Here is a 16,625-nt window from a genome sequence, read left to right on the forward strand (position 1 = left end):
TTTGACATCCTAGATGAAATGAATAAATTCATTGGAAAAATACCTTGTCAAAACTGATACAAAGTACATAGGAAGCTAAAATAACCCTTCACTAATTAAACAAGTTTAATTCATAATTAAAACCTTCCTCAAAGGAACCCCAGGCCCTTTTTTTTTTTGGGCACCAGGGATTGAACCCAGAGGTGCTTAACCACTAAGTCATATCTGCAGTCCTTTTTATTTTTTATTTGGAGACAGGGTCTCATTAAGTTTCTAAGGACCTTGCTAAGTTGCTGAGGCTGGCTTTGAACTTGGGATCCTCCTGCCTTGTATGGTTTTACTAGTGAGTAATAGCAAATATTTAAGAAAAAAAAAATTCATCTTACACAAACTTTTGTGGTAAGTGTTGAGAAGAGAATACTTTCTAACTTATGAGATGAGCCCAGCAGAGCTTAACAGAGAGGGTAGAAAGAAATTGCAGATCAACATCTTTCATAAACACAGGTACAAATATTTGTCACAAAATGTTAGTAAACAAAACCCAGCGATGTTTAAAAAGGATGATACAGCATGGCATTCAAAATCAGTCTGTGGAGTCACACATTAACAACAAAGGAGGAAAGTTATGTACCATCTCAATAAATGTAGAAAAGGCAGGTGACAGAATTAAATACCAATTCATGATCAGAGCTTTCAACCAGTTACAAATAAAAGGAAACGTCTTCAGTCTGATAAAGACATTTACAGAAAGCCTGCAGCTAAAATTTTACATGCTGGTGACATGGTTTATATTGGAACGGAGAAAGGATGTCTGTCCTCTGCAATTTGGATCAACTTTCTCTTGCCAGTGCAATAAAGCAAGGGGAAAGAACAAAAAACAAAAGGCATACAGATTGAGAAAAAAGAAAGAAAGCTAGTTTTATTCATAAGCTACAAAAATTTCTATGTAGAAAAATAAAAAGATCTAGAAAACAAACAAAAATCCTACTATGTGGCATGGGCAAGGCTGCAGGATACAAGGTCACCTATGCACTAGCCCCTTGGAAACAGACACTTTTAAGAGGTGTCACCCTTGACCATAAAATAGTTAAGAATCAATTTAATGAAGGAAATGCAAGATGTCTACACTGAAATCTATAAATCATTCTAGAGAGAAATTAAAGACCTAAATGAATGGAAAACTGTTATCATGTTTTTGACTTGTAAAACTCGGTTTTGCTAAGGTAACAATTCTCCCCAGATTCACTTACAGATTCGCTGTAACTCAATCAACCCCCGGGGGGCTGCGCTGCATGAATTATTAAGCTGATTCTAAAATTCACACAGAAGTGCAAAGGACCTAGAAAAAAAACAAATGATTTTTGTAACATAAGAGCTAAGTTGGAAGACTTTCACGACTTTATTTCAGAGTTGATATCAAGTCATCAAGTCAGTGTGTAATTGTTGTATCAGTGGAGCAGAGTATATATCTGAAAGCCAGCTGCATGAACTCGGTTGATCTTGACTGAGGTGGCAAGGTCATGTGCTGCATGGGGGGTGACAGTCTCTGCAGTCAGTGGTGCTTGGAACATTTACTTGTATGACAAAACATGAGGTCACACCTTGCCTTATCCAAGACACATAAAGACATCTGTCATGAATCAAGACCTGAAAGTAACCACAAAACTTCTGGAAGAAAATATACACTATCATTGTGACCTTGGGATAGATTCAATAGGGAACAAAAAGCACTAATCAAGAAAGGGAAAAAAAAAAAAAAGCCAGACAAATGGGCTTTTATCAACATTTAAAACTGACTCAACAGACATTGTTGAGAAGAGAAAGGCCAACCACAGATTGGGAGAAGATATTCAAAATACTTTATATAGCTGGCAAAAGAACTTCTTTCTACAAATAAATGAAAAAACGTTCAACATCTCTAGCAATTAGAGAAATGCAAATCAAAAGTACACTGAGATTTCATCTCCAGTCAGAATAACAATTATCAAGAAAAAATAACAATAAATATTGGTGAGGATGTGGGGAAAAGTCCACTCATACATTGCTGGTGGGACTGCAAATTGGTGTGACCACTCTGGAAAGCAGTATGGAAATTTCTCAGAAAGCTTGGAATGGGCCCACCATTTGACCCAGCTATCCCACTCTTTGGTTTATACCCAAAGGACTTAAAATCAGCATGCTACAGTGATGCAGCCACATCAATGTTTATAGCTGCTCAATTCACAATAGCTAAGCTATGGAACCAACCTAGGTGCCCTTCAACAGATGAATGGATAAAGAATTTTTTTTTTTCTTTTCTGTGATGGGGATTGAACCCAGGGCTTGTGCTTGTGAGGCAAGCACTCTACCAACTGAGCTATATCCCCAGCCCCAAAATGTAGTATTTTTCCACAATGGAACATTATTCAGTCATAAAGAACAATCAAATTATGGCATTTGCCAATAAATGGATGGAACTGGAGGCTATCATGCTAAGTTAAATAAGCCAATCCCAAAAAACCAAAGGCCAAACGTTCTCTCTGATATGTGGATGCTACCGCACAATAAGGGATGGGGAGGAGAGAATAGAAGTTCATTGGATTAGACAAAAGGGAATTAAGGAAAGTGGGAGGGGGGGATGGGAAAGACAGTAGAATGCATGGGACATAACTTTCCTGTATTCATATTCATATGAATACATGACCAGTGAAATTCCATATCATGTACAACCACAAGGATGGGAAGTTATATTCCTTGTATGTATATGTCAAATACTAAATGTATAGCTTTACTAAATGTATAGCTAAAAAGAACACATTTAAAAAAACTTATTTTTAGAATATGTCAACTCCTACAATTCAGTAAAAACAAGACAAACAGCACAAGGAAAAAATGTCAAAGGGCTTGAACAGACATGTCACAAAAAAAGATAAAGATGAATAGTGTTATGGTTTGAATGTGAGGTGTCCCACAAAACTCATGTGTGACACAATGTAAGAAGGTTCAGAGGAGAAATGATTGGGTATAGCCTTAACTTAATCAGTGAATTAATCCCTGATGGGATTAACTGAGTGGAGGCAGGTAGGGTGTGGTGGGAGGAGGTGGGTGATTGGGGGCCGGGCTGTGGGGTATATATTTTGCATCTGGAGAGTGGAGTCTCTCTCTCTGCTTTCTGATCATCATGTGAGCTGCTTCCCTCCACTATACTCTTCTGCCATAATGTTCTGCCTCATCGTGAGCCTGAGGAATGGAGCCAGCCTCCTATGGACTAAGACCTATGAAACCGTGAGCCCTTAAATAAACTTTTCCTCCTCTACGATTGTTCTGGTTGGGTCCATTTTTAGTAGCATAAAAACTGACTAAAACAAATAGCCAATGAGCACATGACCCACATCAGTAATTGTGGAGGAATTGCAGTTGCAACTATAGTGAGACAGCAGTTCAAGGTCACTAGAATGGCTAGAATTAAAAAGACTGACAATGCTAAGTTGCTGGGATGAGAAGCAACGTGAACTCTCAAGATGTTGCTGATGGTGGCATAAGATGGCACAACTCTTTTGGAAAAAGATTTGGCAATTTCTTATGAAATTAAAGGTGCATCCACCTTAAGATCTAGAAAATCCAGTTCTAGGTATTTACCCAAAGCAAAGAGGAATGTGCATCCTCCAAGATACTAACACAGGGATGTCTACAGCAGCTTTATTCATAATTAACAAAAACCAGAAACAATCCATAGACGCACCAACAAGTGAACAGACAAAATAATCGTGGTGTGTTTACGCGATGAGTCCTATTCAACAACAAAAGCTACGACAAAAGACAAAGCGGGATATGCGCAGCATCACAGATGAAGCTCACAGCTTGGTGTGGAGCAAAAGAAGCCAGAAGGAAAAGGGGCACGCCATCCAGTTCAGTGTGTCCTAAGGTCTAGAACAGGCAGGGGACGCTCTGGGCATGGAAATCAGAATATTGGTTTTGTGGGCTGGGGAAGGGAAGGAACAGTATGGGGGGGGGCAGGTGAGGCACTTTCCAGGGTGAAGGAAACATTGAGGATCTTCCATGTGTCAGTGGTGCTGATGTGTATTTGCCAAAATCCTTGCACTGAGCCATTTCAGTCATGTGCCACGCTAGGGTGGTCCAGGCGCCCAGGATGCATAGAGGCTCACGGTCCATGAATTGGGATCCCAGTGACGTCCAAGTGTCTTAAGTTTGAGTGATGTTCACACGGTGAGGAAATCATGCAATGACGATCCTCAGACGGTATCCCAGGCATTAAGTGATGGCTGCTCTTAAAATCTGAGCTTTTTATTGTATCCAAATTGTACTTCGATAAAGTTAATTTCTGTGGGGAAAAAGTCAGACCAACACTGTTAGTGATGAGTTAGCTGAGCGTGTTTGTCCATAATTTGAATGTCCAGAGATCCCTGCCTTACCACCATACACAGATTAATCATGTTCTCATTGGGCAAGAGACAGTTTTCACAGGTTATCGGGTTCCTGTTTTTACAAAGCACTTACTTCTGGAGAGAGAAGCATGTTTTCCATTCTCAGAAACAAAAACCCAATGAAATGAAAGAACACACACATTAAAAGCCTCCTTGAATAACCTGTTCAATAATTCTCTTGCCACGGCGGAAAGTTCTGTTTCAGATCTAACTTAAATCTCTCATACTGTGTTGAAAGGATTGCTCCCTGGGTTCTTTGGTACAATGGAGCTTTCCAAGGCTTGGACATGAGCTTCTCTTCTGATGGTTCCAAGCTATCTTTCTGGGTAGTTTGGAATGATGCAGGGAGACTCCAGCCCAGCTGCCCCACAGTACTTTTCTGTGACTATGTCCAGCGATATTGAGATTCTGGAAGCATTTCTGGGATGTCCAGGGTGCATGACCTTGATGTGGCCCCCCTGTGCCTTGAATGCGGTGACCTTGCCTTCCCTTTCCTTTCACCACAGGAGATGCTGAAGGACGAGGTGCGGACGCTCACTTACCGGAACTCCATGTACCACAACAAGCACGTGTTCAAGGACAAGGTGGTGCTGGACGTTGGGAGTGGCACTGGGATCCTTTCCATGTTCGCTGCCAAAGCAGGGGCCAAGAAGGTGTTTGGGGTGAGCATGCCACGCCCCCCAACCCCTTCACTGAGCCAACCCTCCGGCCCCTTCCTGTCCCCTCCTGGAAGTGCAGCCCTGCTCCATCTCTCTGGCTGGAGTTGCACCTTTGAGGCAGAGTAGAGAAAGCCAAGCCTGGCCCTCAGGAGACAGGCAGGCTCCCTGTCACCAGGCATGGCCCCACCCTGACTCCTTGCCTGGTGACATTCCCGAAAAGTCGTCCTGATTTTTCGGCTTCATCCTTAAATTCTAGTGCTTAGTTCCGCCCTTCGCTGGTCAGATGTGAGCTCTGGTTCCACCCTCTGCCCTTCCACCCAACACATGTGTGACCTTGGCCAATTGCTTCTCAGTGTCCCCATCTGTAGAATGGGCAGATCAGCAAAACCTCGCCCACAGGCTATGGAAACGCTTAGAAGGGTGCCGGGCGTATGGCCAGAGCTCAGCGCTCTTACCATGGTTGAGAAAGGGCCCTAGCAGAGGGCAGGCCGTTTCCCTCCTGTGTCTTTAAAGGGCAAGTTGGTCCCTTTAAATTCTGCTTTGGCGCTGCAGCCCTGGAGGCGGGGGTGCTGCTCTGGAGACACCGCCCCTGGCTCCCACAAGCCTGGAGAGGGAAGGGGTGGGAGAGTCTGCAGCTGAAAAGAACTGGGAAAGAGCTCTGAGCTGCGGCCCATGCCTGCAATGCTGCTGAGTGTCCAGGGCGGGAAATGAGAGGCAGACTCCAGCAGGCTCCAGCGTGCACATGGCCAGGCCCTGGGGCCACTGAGCAGCAGGCGGGGCTCCCTTAGAGTTGTGCTGGGTCACCCTGTGGCCTGCCCTGAGGAGCTCCTGGCCCCTGGGTGGACCAGAGCCCTCCAAATCCCCTTGACCACCCTTGCGCCTGAGGGTGGCCCCTAAGCCGCCAGCAGGAGCAGTGCTCCTCCTCCTTTATGCCACTGGGTCAGTGACTCAGAGTCTTCTGGAAACCTGGGCTGTCCTGAGTACCTCGGATGCAGCCTCGACCAGGAACTGCTGTGCGGCCTGTGCTGAGGGGAGGGGCCCACGTGATGCCCACGAGTCACATCGTCACCGTCCCCACTGCCACCATCATCATCATCATCATCACTCCTGCGGCCCCTCCCGCCAGGCTTCCTTCTCTAGGCCCCTCTCTCCAGGACAGAGGCCCCCCGCAGGGCGCAGAGTCAACCTGCAGTGAGATCACGTGCCCTCGCGGTGCCCTTGGGGTCATGTGGTGCTCCCCGCCTGCTTTCCCCCCCAGCGCCCAGACCCCTGGTCAGCACCGGCCTGGGTCGGGGACGGGACTGAGCTGGGAAAGGAGTGCCACTGTCCCTGGCTCCTGAGTCATCGGGGGTTCCAGCCAAGGAGCTGTCAAGAGCTCCCAGCTGTGGAGACTTGGCACAATCTGCCTGCTTCCCGCTCGTCTCCAGCAGCTCTCAGGAACAGCCCCGCCACGTGGAGCCGGGCTTCTTTCCCGATGGCTCATTTCACAGGCTCCTCTGTTCCAGGGCGAGGGACGGCCGGGTGGAGCGGGGGGAGACCACTGTCAGCATGAGAAGGTGGAGACAGAAGCAGAAAGAAAGAGAGACATGGAGAGAAATGGAGAGAGAGAGACGCAGAAAAGTCAGAGAAACAGAAAATGAAGTAGAAAGTATGAGAGAAGAATGGGGAAAGCAGAGAGTGTTCAGAGGAGAGCGAAGAGCAGACAGGACGGGCACACAGTGGCTGTGGGCAGCTGGTACTGGCGTTTCACACCTGGACCCACTTCTTCCTCACGTGACCGTCTGAGATGGGGTTGCCACTTGTCTCGGGGTCCGAGAGGCCCAGTTAACAGGTGGTAGAGGCCAGAGCCAGAGCGGAGTCCAGCCCCTTGGGCAAGATCCTGTGTTCTTCAGTGCTAGACTCAGTAACCTCAGGGAGATGGCATGATGGATGGCAAGGGGGAAGAAGAAGGACAGCAGGATTCTTAAGACCCTGAGACCTGAAGGCCAAGGGTAGGGCAGCCCAGGGGAAGGCAGAGCCTGCTGGGGCTGAGCTTGGACCAGAGACTGCCTGCTTGGCCAGTCCCCTTTCCAGCCTCAAAGGCGGACACTGGATTGTCAGAGACTCCCTGAGTGCTCCTCTGCAATGATTTCTGAAGAGAATGGTCACTTTTTGAGGCCCCAGGGCAGTCTGAGATGGGAACCCCCTGTAGAGGTGAGTCAAACCCCAGGACCTTAGCATAGGCCAGCCCCTGTGGGCCAGGTGAGGAGGTAGGGACAGCTCTTGGCAGATGCCCATCTGTTTCTAGCAACAAAGATCAGGTCCTTTATCATGGGCTGCAGCTGAATGTGAACCCCTGGTAAAGACAGTACAACTTAGTGGAAGGACACTGGACTTGAGAGGGCACAAATTCTGTCCCTAATTTATTCTGCCATAATTCATTGTGCAGTTGTGGGCAAGTCACTGTACCTCTCTGGACCTGAACTTCTCCATCCATTAAGTTGGTGTTGGTTGTTGTATTAGTCAGTTTTCTGTCACTGTGACAAAATACCTGACACAAACAATTTATAAGAAGGAAAGGTTTATTGGCTTATAGTTTCAGCCAATGATTGTCTGGTTCCATTGCTTTGGGCCTGTGGTGAGGAAGAGTAGTGTGGTTGGAGTATGTGGTAGAATTCAAAGCTATTCACCCCATGGAAACTGAGAACCAAAGAGAGAAAGAGAAAAAAGGGTTGGGGTCCCAGTATCCGCTTCAAGACCATGCACTTAATGACCAAGTTTCCTCCCACTAGTCCACACCCCTAAGAGCTTCACCACCTCCCTACAGTGCCACAGGCTGGTAACAAACCTTTAACATATGGACTTTGGGGGCCTTCCCAGATCCAAGCTACAGCAGACATGCTGCGACTCTTTTTTGTGACACACTGCTCCTTTGTTCTGTGCCCTGTCTAGATTGAATGCTCCAGTATTTCTGACTACTCGGAGAAGATCATTAAGGCCAACCACTTGGACAACAGTAAGGCATCCCTCCGAGTGTTTTCCCGTGGATGGAGGGGGTGAGGGGCTTGCTTGTTTGGGGGTCATAGATTGGCATCAGAGGGGAAAGCATGGAGCTCTGGGACTGAGGGGGTGGAGACCTAGCCGAGGTCCTGACAACAGGACTGTGACCCTGGGGTGCCCGAGTTGTCACTTTACCATGCCAACCAAAGGTTAGGGTTGTCCCATCTCTGCTCTCCGCAAGCCCCACGCATGGCTAAATCCTTGACGGTCATGCTCTCTGCTCAGCTGCCCTGGAGGCACCTTGTCGAGTTCTGCAGAATGGCACCTATTCCTCTTCCTCTTTCTCTCTTCACGATCCCCAGCTCCACCTGTCCCCATCACCTGCACCGTGCCATCCTGGCAGACCCCTGCCCAAGGCCCTATTGCCTGTGTACTGTCCAGGCAACTGTGCCACTCTTGGGACCTCCTCAAGCTGGAGTCTGATTATAAAGAAAAGTGCATCCCCTACCTTCCTCCTCTCCCTCCCCGTCACAGACTGACGTTCCCGGCCCTGTCTCTGGAGTCCTTCTTGAAGGCACTTAGATCTGTGAGGTCCCTGGTCAGATGACCTTCCTCAGCAGGACTAGTTGCAGTTTCCAGGCCCTGGGCTCATGCTGGGCGGCAGGGCACTCAGCACTCTGGGGACATCATGCTGGGTGCTGGGGCTGCAGCAAGGCCAGGAGCTCCGTGTGGGGTTGAGGAGGATGGTGGGTGGACTGGAAGTTGCATTATGGCAGGGTGAGGCGGAGTGGAGGCAGGGCTGGCGAGGCCAGCGGGACCACATCAGCTGGAAGCAGTAGACCTGGAAGGGCACGTGCAGAAGACAGCGCTCACTGGAGTTCCGGGGGTGGAGAGGACGGGGCTGGGAGGGAAGGACGTTCTTGAGAGAGGTCGAGGGTGGAAGGCCAGTTGGTAGGCCTGGGAGGGGGACGAGGCTGGAATAGGAGGCCAGGGCAGGATGCAAGGAATCCATTTTCACTGTCACTCCTGAGGGTCCTGAATACAGGTCTTTCATGGAGGTTCTGCTGACTCCCTGAAAGGTCTGCCTTCCCTCTCTGTGCTGAGGTACCCCATCTCCAGGCCATGCTACCTGCTGTACACCAAACTCTCCTGCTCCCCTGTGGGGTGCCCGCTGCCCAGATATCCCTATGGGTCTGATCAGAGATACCAGGTTCTGGAATGCCCTTGTCTCCACGCATGGTTATGGACCTATTTCCATGTGACCTCAGCCCTACCACTTATCTGTGGTTTAACCCACTTGCTGTAGACTCCTTGAAAGGACCATAGCATGGTATAAAACTACCTCATGGATTCTGTGTTCCATTGGGATGTGGAATTACAGATACTAAAAAATCAGTAGGCAACAAAAATACCAGAGGGTGATAAGTGCTCCTCTGTGATTTGAAGTAGAGTGATAGGATAGAAAGGGACCAGGCAATTACTTTAGGTGAGATGCTTTCTGATGGGATCACATTTAAAGTCAAATTTGACTAACAAGAAGGTACCAGGCTGACCAAGTGCCTTAGTCTGTTTTCTATTGCTACAATACAATACCTGATATTGGGTAATTTATAAAGGAAAAAGTTCTGGAGGCCAGGAAGTTCAAGACTGGGCAGTTGTATCTGGTGTGGGCTTCTTGGTTCTGCAGCTCATTGTGGAAAGTGGAAGAGCAAGCAGGTGTGCACAGAAGCAAGGTCACATAATGACAGAGAAAGCAGAGGGATGCAACAACTTGCTCTCATACTAACTAGCCCCTCCCTGAAAAACATGAATCCATTCCCAAGAGCTCCAGGGCCATGACCCAAACACCTCCCCGGAGGCCCTACCTCTCAACACTGCCACAATGGGGAATGAAGTTTCCAGCACATGGACTTTTCAGGGACACACTCAGACCAAAGCACCAATTCAGAGGAAAAGAATCTGGACAGAAGTTACAGCCAGAACAAAGGACTCTGGGTAGGATTGAACTTGGCATGTCTTCATGAAGGGGTTCAGGTGATGCATCTTGGGCAGAAACATCCCAGGCAAGATGCTGTGTTCTTGTTACATACCATTTTGGCTTCTCCTGTTCCTGAGAGCATTGGCTTTGACCCCCTTGCTGAAGGCCATGTCTACCAGGCTTCTCTGTGGCAGAGTTGCTCTGTTTCCCTGAAGGATGAGTAAGATTTCCTGGAGAAGGTACTTTGACATCATATTAACATCTCTGTGTGAGTCAGCTTTACATCACTGTGACAAAATACCTGACAGAAGAAACTTAAAAGGAGGAAAGATCTATTTTGGTTCATAGTTTCAGAGGTTTCAGCCCATGGTCTCTTGGCTCCATTGTTTTTAGCCCTGTGGTAAGGCAGATCATGGCGGGGAGGGTGGTGCAACAAAGCTGCTAACTTCCTAAGGGCCAGGAAGCAGAGAGAGGAAGGAGCCACAAGAGGATATCCCCTTCAGGATACCTGAGGATACCTGTTCCTCCATGGAGGCCTCTCCTATGTTTTCTGCCACCTCCCAATAGCACCAGCAGCTGGGGGCCAAGCCTTCAGCACAGGAGACTTCGGGGGACATTGCAGATCCAAACTAGTTCCTCTTTGAGTATCCATGTTATGTACCATGCAGTATGCATCCACCCAGCTAGCTAGCTTTTTTCATTATGTATTAATTCATTTCCCCATGGACTCCTATTTTTAATTTAATGGGTCATACTTGTTATTGCTACTTACTTGGATACTCAGGCTGTTCCCAGTTGGGTCCCTGGGCAGCCTTCAAACTGGCTCCTCTGTCCTTTTCACATGCCTCCCTCCCTTTTGCAAGCTTTCTTACTTTCTGGGATCAGATATTCCAGGCTCATCTTAGGTTCTCCTGCTTCTGTTTTCAGATCAGCCATTTCCCCTTGATTCCAGTGAAGGGACAGTGGTGTTTAGAAACTAAGATCTGAGGCCAGGTGTGCTCGTTGGCTTTAGGGTACAAATGTTCCCAGAATGTCTGGCTGCAGAGAGCTAGGGAGTGTGTGTGTAGATCTATACAACACTTATTTTTTCTTTCTTTTTTTTGTATAGGGGTTGAACTCAGGGACACTTGACCATTGAGCCACCTCCCCAGCCCGATTTTGTATTTTATTTAGAGACAGGGTCTCACTGAGTTGCTTTGCACCTCACTGTTGCTGAGGCTGGCTTTATTTTTTTATTATTTTATTTTTACAGACTGCATTTTGATTCATTGTACACAAATGGGGTACATCATTTCGTTTCTATGGTTGTACACAATGTAGATTCACACCATTTGTGTAATCATATAGTAATGATGTCTGTCTCATTCCACCATTTTTCATACCCCTGTCCCCTCCTCCCTCTCATTTCTCTCTGATTTTGAATTCGAGATTCTCCTGCCTCAGCTCCCGAGCCGCTGGGATTACAGGCGTGCACCACTGCGCCCGGCGCAACGCTTATTTTTTCTATCTATCTATATATATTGTCAAGTATGAGCTCCTGGGACACCTTCACTTCTCACCCAAGGCCACAGGATTTACTCTATTTTTTTCCCTTTCAGGTTTCCCTGACATTAGAAGCCAGACTCCCATTATTTGCATGTACACTTACAGAATCAGTGTCCCCATGCGTAACCAATCTCCTGTAGCCAGCCCCTGTTGCCAGTTCCTGTGCAAGGCTTTGCAAGTGGGCCCCTTTTCCTCCTCCTGCACAGAGGCCCCCTTACCCTGGCCTCCACTCTTCTGCACCGGAACAGTCCTCCCGAGGGCTTCTTCTCAACCCTCTTAGGCTCTGCTGTGCCTGGCTGGGCCGCCCTCCCCCTACTCAAGCTCCACTATCCCATGCTGTGGTGTCCACGCCCCTACCTTTCCCAGGGCAGCGTGGACATCCAGCCCTTCAGCCCACTGAGCAGCCTCAGAGTGGAATCGTTTATGCTCTGGATTTGATGGTTCAGACTTGGTACTGTGCCACTGAGGCAAAGACCCAAAAGGCTAAGCCACTGTCCCTAAGAGAATAGCCTCCCCATGCCTCCCCATTCCTCCTCCTCACACACACTGTCCCAAGGAGGGGACTCCAGGCAAAGGGACCTCCATAAAACCAAATCATCTTTTCTTTCTTCCTCCGCAGAGGTTGCAGCAGGTGGGTGGAGCTGACGAGTCTGCCGGGGGCCCTGTCGGCTGCATGAGCTCACTCAGCCTTGGCATGTGCACTCAAAGACGATGGCTTGAGTGCCCGGATGCTTCCATGGAAATGCTTTTGAAATGTTGCCATGGCCAATTGTGCAGATCTCGGGAGCGTGGGTGTGGAGACGTAAATAACAACACGGGGCATAAAGTACCTGCTGCCCAGAACCAATCCATCTCCTCCTGTCCACCCCCAGGTGGCAACTCAGGATAGATTTATTCACATGTAGACACATGCTACAGGAAACCACCTGCAGCAGACACGCAGCCTTCACGCCCCTTGCTCCACACGCATGACCTGCACACGCATCAGTGACTCCTCTTTGACTTGAACATCTGACAACTATTATTTCCTCTGTGACAAGGAAACCACTGGACTGCCCAGATGCTTGAGAATGCTGGCTCATTTGTGACAGTTGACATTGTGGTGCAGATTGAGAGGATTTTCATAATTTCCCATGCAAATAGACCCCTTTGTTTCTCAGAAAACTAAAGGAAAACAAAATACCCTTCCTTTCTCTTCCACTTCTGCATGTTCTAAGCGTAAGCATCAAGAATGGAAGAGATTGTAGGATGCAACCCAGTAACAATGGAGATAGGGGCTCTGAAGCCTCAGAGTAGGGGGGAACTTCAACTTTAAAGTGCCTGTTTGCTACCCAGAGAGGAGATACATCAATGCACAGCTTGCTTGGTTACTGGGAGTCATAGATAATTTAGGCAAAGTGTTCAATACAAGCTCTCCCCTATAATAGGTACTCAATAAAGCAGCTGTAGATTATTTCAGGCTTGATGTTCTTCAACTTGGTAGTTCTTGGCCATGCACTGCAAACCTTACAGAGATGATGCCTAATTCTGTCTTCTCACGGTTTTCTTCCATGATATGCACGTGTGCAATTCTGGGATGATCCTCTTGATTCTCTTGATGGAGACCCCACTACCAACCATCTGGGGAGCTGGGGTAGTCGGAAAGCACTTCCTTACACAGAGGTGGATTTTGCCTCCTGGTAACCTTCCCAGAATTCTGTTTCTTTCCCGTGGGGCCACACAGAGCGAGGAGCACACCTTCTCCCACAGCCGCAGTCGACACATCCCTCTCCTGCCCCCTTTGCTTGGGAGATTTGAGTCGGGCCCTTTCTCCTCCGGCCAGGTGTGCTTCAGTGTCTCGCCCCTCCCCCCGAGGGTGGTGTTCAGCCTGGGAACTGCAGGGGCAGTGTGGAAAACACTGTGTCACCCTGGTGCAGCTGGGGACCAGCTCCAGGCTGTGGCTGGTGCACATACTACTGGGCTCCATCAACCCCCCTACATCTGGTTGCCACGTGTTTTGAATCCAAACTGAGCGTCGTGTTTCTTATTCATGTTAAACTTCACATTGAGAGAGTTGGTCCCTTGTTACAAACTAAGACTCCCTCCTCAAATCTACACATTTTTTGGTGCCCTGCGGCGGGCGTGGGAGCTCCTGTAGGCTTCTCAGTGTTCTGCTGCGTGCATAGGGACAGCTCAATTCATGGAAATCGAAACAGTTTGTTATAACAGAAGCACCGTGCATGGTGGAACCACCACATCTGCGGAGCAACGTGGGAATGAGGAAGGGAGATGACAGGCAAAGTTTCATTGAAATCCATTTGAGAAACTTTCTCAGAAAAGCAACTTCAATTTCAGCCCTATTCAACCTGCACGTTAGAGTACTGCAACAGCAATATATAAGGGGCTTGCCTAGAAAACCTGGAGGTACAGTGCTCAGAGGTTGCTCTTCACCAGCTCCTTGGAATGCAGTCATGAAGCCAGTTGTGAAGCCCCAGGACAATCTGCCACCTTCTCCAGTGGGATGCAGTGGAGGGGAGGCCTTGTCAAAGTCCTTGCTCCTGTCTCCACCTGGTTCTAGAGCCCTGTAATGCTGGCTCTAGAACCAGACTTCCTGGTCCATACCCAGCTCTGCTAGACTCAGCTTATGGCTTTAGATAACTCTCTTTTTCTGCCTTAGTTTCCTCATCTGTGAAATGGGACTAATAGTGATTCATACTCCACAGGGTCACTGTGAGGATTATATATTTGCTTCAGTAAAATGGTGGCCATCTGGGACAGGCCCCATTCAGGATCCTGACATCTGACTGCTAAATTTTCAGTAAATTTGTGGAATGGATGAAGTCAGTTGAAGGGCATGAAATCGATCATGGTGGAAATATGAATATCTCTAATAGTCTTTGCTACCAAGATATCAGAAGATTCTACAAATCAGACTTCTAATCCTCTGGAGAGTCAGTTGCTGAGACCCTATGACACACCACAGCAGCGTCTGGTGAGCAGCAAGCAGCCAATACATGCTAGCTACTGTTGCTGTTATTATTTCATTTATTAACTTGACTAATGACCCTGTCAAAAGAAGAAACGAGAGTAATCATACACAAGTGTTTTTAATGAACTTGTACTAGTGACTTCCGGCCTTGGTACTTCTTTTCCTAACTGCGGTGAAACAACCTGTTAATAATCTCAGAAGCGAGTTTCACTGATTCATCCCTTTAGGTATCATTGTCCCGTGTACCAGGCCCTGAGCCAGGCGCAAAGGAGTGTGATGAGGACAGTAAGATTTTTGCTGTCATGAAGCTTCCAGACTCACAGAGAACATAGCCGTGAAGGCAAGTGAGAAAGTAAAATCACCATGTGATTACAAAATGAGAAAGTTCTTAGTGAGACACGTGCTGCAGTGGTGGAGAAAACCAGGAGACTGCTCTCTATAAGAGCCAGTTCTGCGCAGGCCCCTCTTCTCGACCCTGCCTGAGTGACACTGTGTGTGTCTTTAGTCTAAAGTATTTGCACCACAGGTATCAAGGAGCGCCATGAATCACGGCTGCCTTCCTTTCTCCTCCCTCCCGTTCTTCCTTCTGGAGCTGGTTGATAGCACATCCAGTACAGCATTGGTAATAACGGGATGGCTCTCCGAGAAAAAATGAGGAGGCTGGCCAAGCAGAGAGGGGAACAGTGTTTCACATACAGGGACAATTGTATAGTCATCTCTTGTGTCAGTAGGGGATGGGTTTTAGAACGTCCTGAAGAGAACAAATTTTTTTTCTTTCTTTCTTCTTCTTTTTTTTTTTGGTACCAGACATTGGCCCAGGGGCACCTAACCACTGAGCCACATCCCCAGCCCTTTTTATCTTTTACTTTGAGACAGGATCTCACTAAGTTGCTTAGGGCCTTGCTCAGTTGCTGAGGCTGGCTTTGAACTTGCGATCCTCCTGCCTCAGCTTCCTGAGCTGCTGGAATTAAAGGCATGTGCCACCGTGCCCGGCTGGTACCAACATCTGAGGATGCTCGAGCTCCTTATGTAAAATGGCACGGCAGCACATAACCAAGGCACATCCTCCTGGGTACTTCAAATCCCCTCTGCCCTACCTACCACTCTTCATGCAGTGTAAATGTATGCAAATAGTTGTGCTACTCTATTGCTTAGGGAACGGTGACAAGAAAAAGAAGTCTGTGTTCAGTATAGTCCCAATTTTTAAAAAATATTTTTTGATTTCTTGTTGGTTGAATCCACAGATGCTGAGCCCACAACTGTGGAAGAGCATCTGTGTCAATTCCCTAAGGTGGGGGACAATTTCTGTCTGTCCCTAGTAAACTTTCGTTGCAGTCAGTGACAGAGAGTGAGACCTGGAATGACTTTCTGAGTACCTGAGCCCTGGGGGATGTTTTGTTGCCGTTTTTATGCCAAATGACTTCAACCAGTCTGTCCAGGCCCCCTCCCTGCCCCCACCAACCAGGCCTACACTGCTCTGTCTGTGGCATTATGTTGGGCAGTAGCAAGGCTGGCTCAGGCGAGGGGTGCTAAGTGGTAGATGATGTCTTGGGGTGGGGAAGAGTCCTGGTATGATTGTGACTTCTTGAGTATTGCTACAGCCAGTGCCTGGGGAGGGGAGATGTCAGGGGAGGCTTCTGGCCAGAAGAAGGCTCTGACTAAAGCGACTAGGACATAGCTTCCCTCCTGGGAGCCAGAACAGGCTAGCACCCAAAGTGAGGTGGATCAGGCATTGGGGACAAGGTAGGACCTCAAGCTCTGTGCTCTTGGATGAATGCAGATTTGGGCACCATATTGTGATACCTGTTATATGGAGGGTGTACAGCACCCCAGGCTCACCCATGCCACTCTAGTAATTGGGTCTGTTTGCTGCAGGATACATGCCAAGTCCTCCTAGATGTGAAAAATAAAGATACCAATATTCTTTATCTTCTGTCACCACTGGCTCCAGTTTGGGCTGGTTCTGACCTTGTGAGAGAGGTTTATCCATGCATCCAGGCCGTGTGGAAAACAAGGGCAGGGAGCTGGAGCAGGCGGAGACCAGGGAAGATTGATGGATCTGGCCCCACGCTGGCTGCTGGTGATGATTCTCT

The 16,625-nt window shown here is 48.0% G+C and overlaps 1 protein-coding gene across 2 annotated transcripts in view; it reads left to right on the forward strand.

The window, feature by feature from the left end:
• Positions 1–16,625, forward strand: part of Prmt8 (protein arginine methyltransferase 8) — a 91,287-nt gene that overhangs the window by 42,155 nt on the left and 32,507 nt on the right. For both annotated transcript variants that reach the window (XM_047550119.1, XM_047550118.1), the window contains 2 exons: positions 4,910–5,065; positions 7,994–8,057. In XM_047550119.1, the coding sequence (XP_047406075.1) occupies positions 4,910–5,065; positions 7,994–8,057 (220 nt within the window). The remainder of the gene's footprint in view (positions 1–4,909; positions 5,066–7,993; positions 8,058–16,625) is intronic.

Source organism: Sciurus carolinensis, chromosome 4 (assembly GCF_902686445.1).
Source record: "Sciurus carolinensis chromosome 4, mSciCar1.2, whole genome shotgun sequence".
NCBI classification, from domain to species: Eukaryota; Metazoa; Chordata; class Mammalia; order Rodentia; family Sciuridae; genus Sciurus; species Sciurus carolinensis.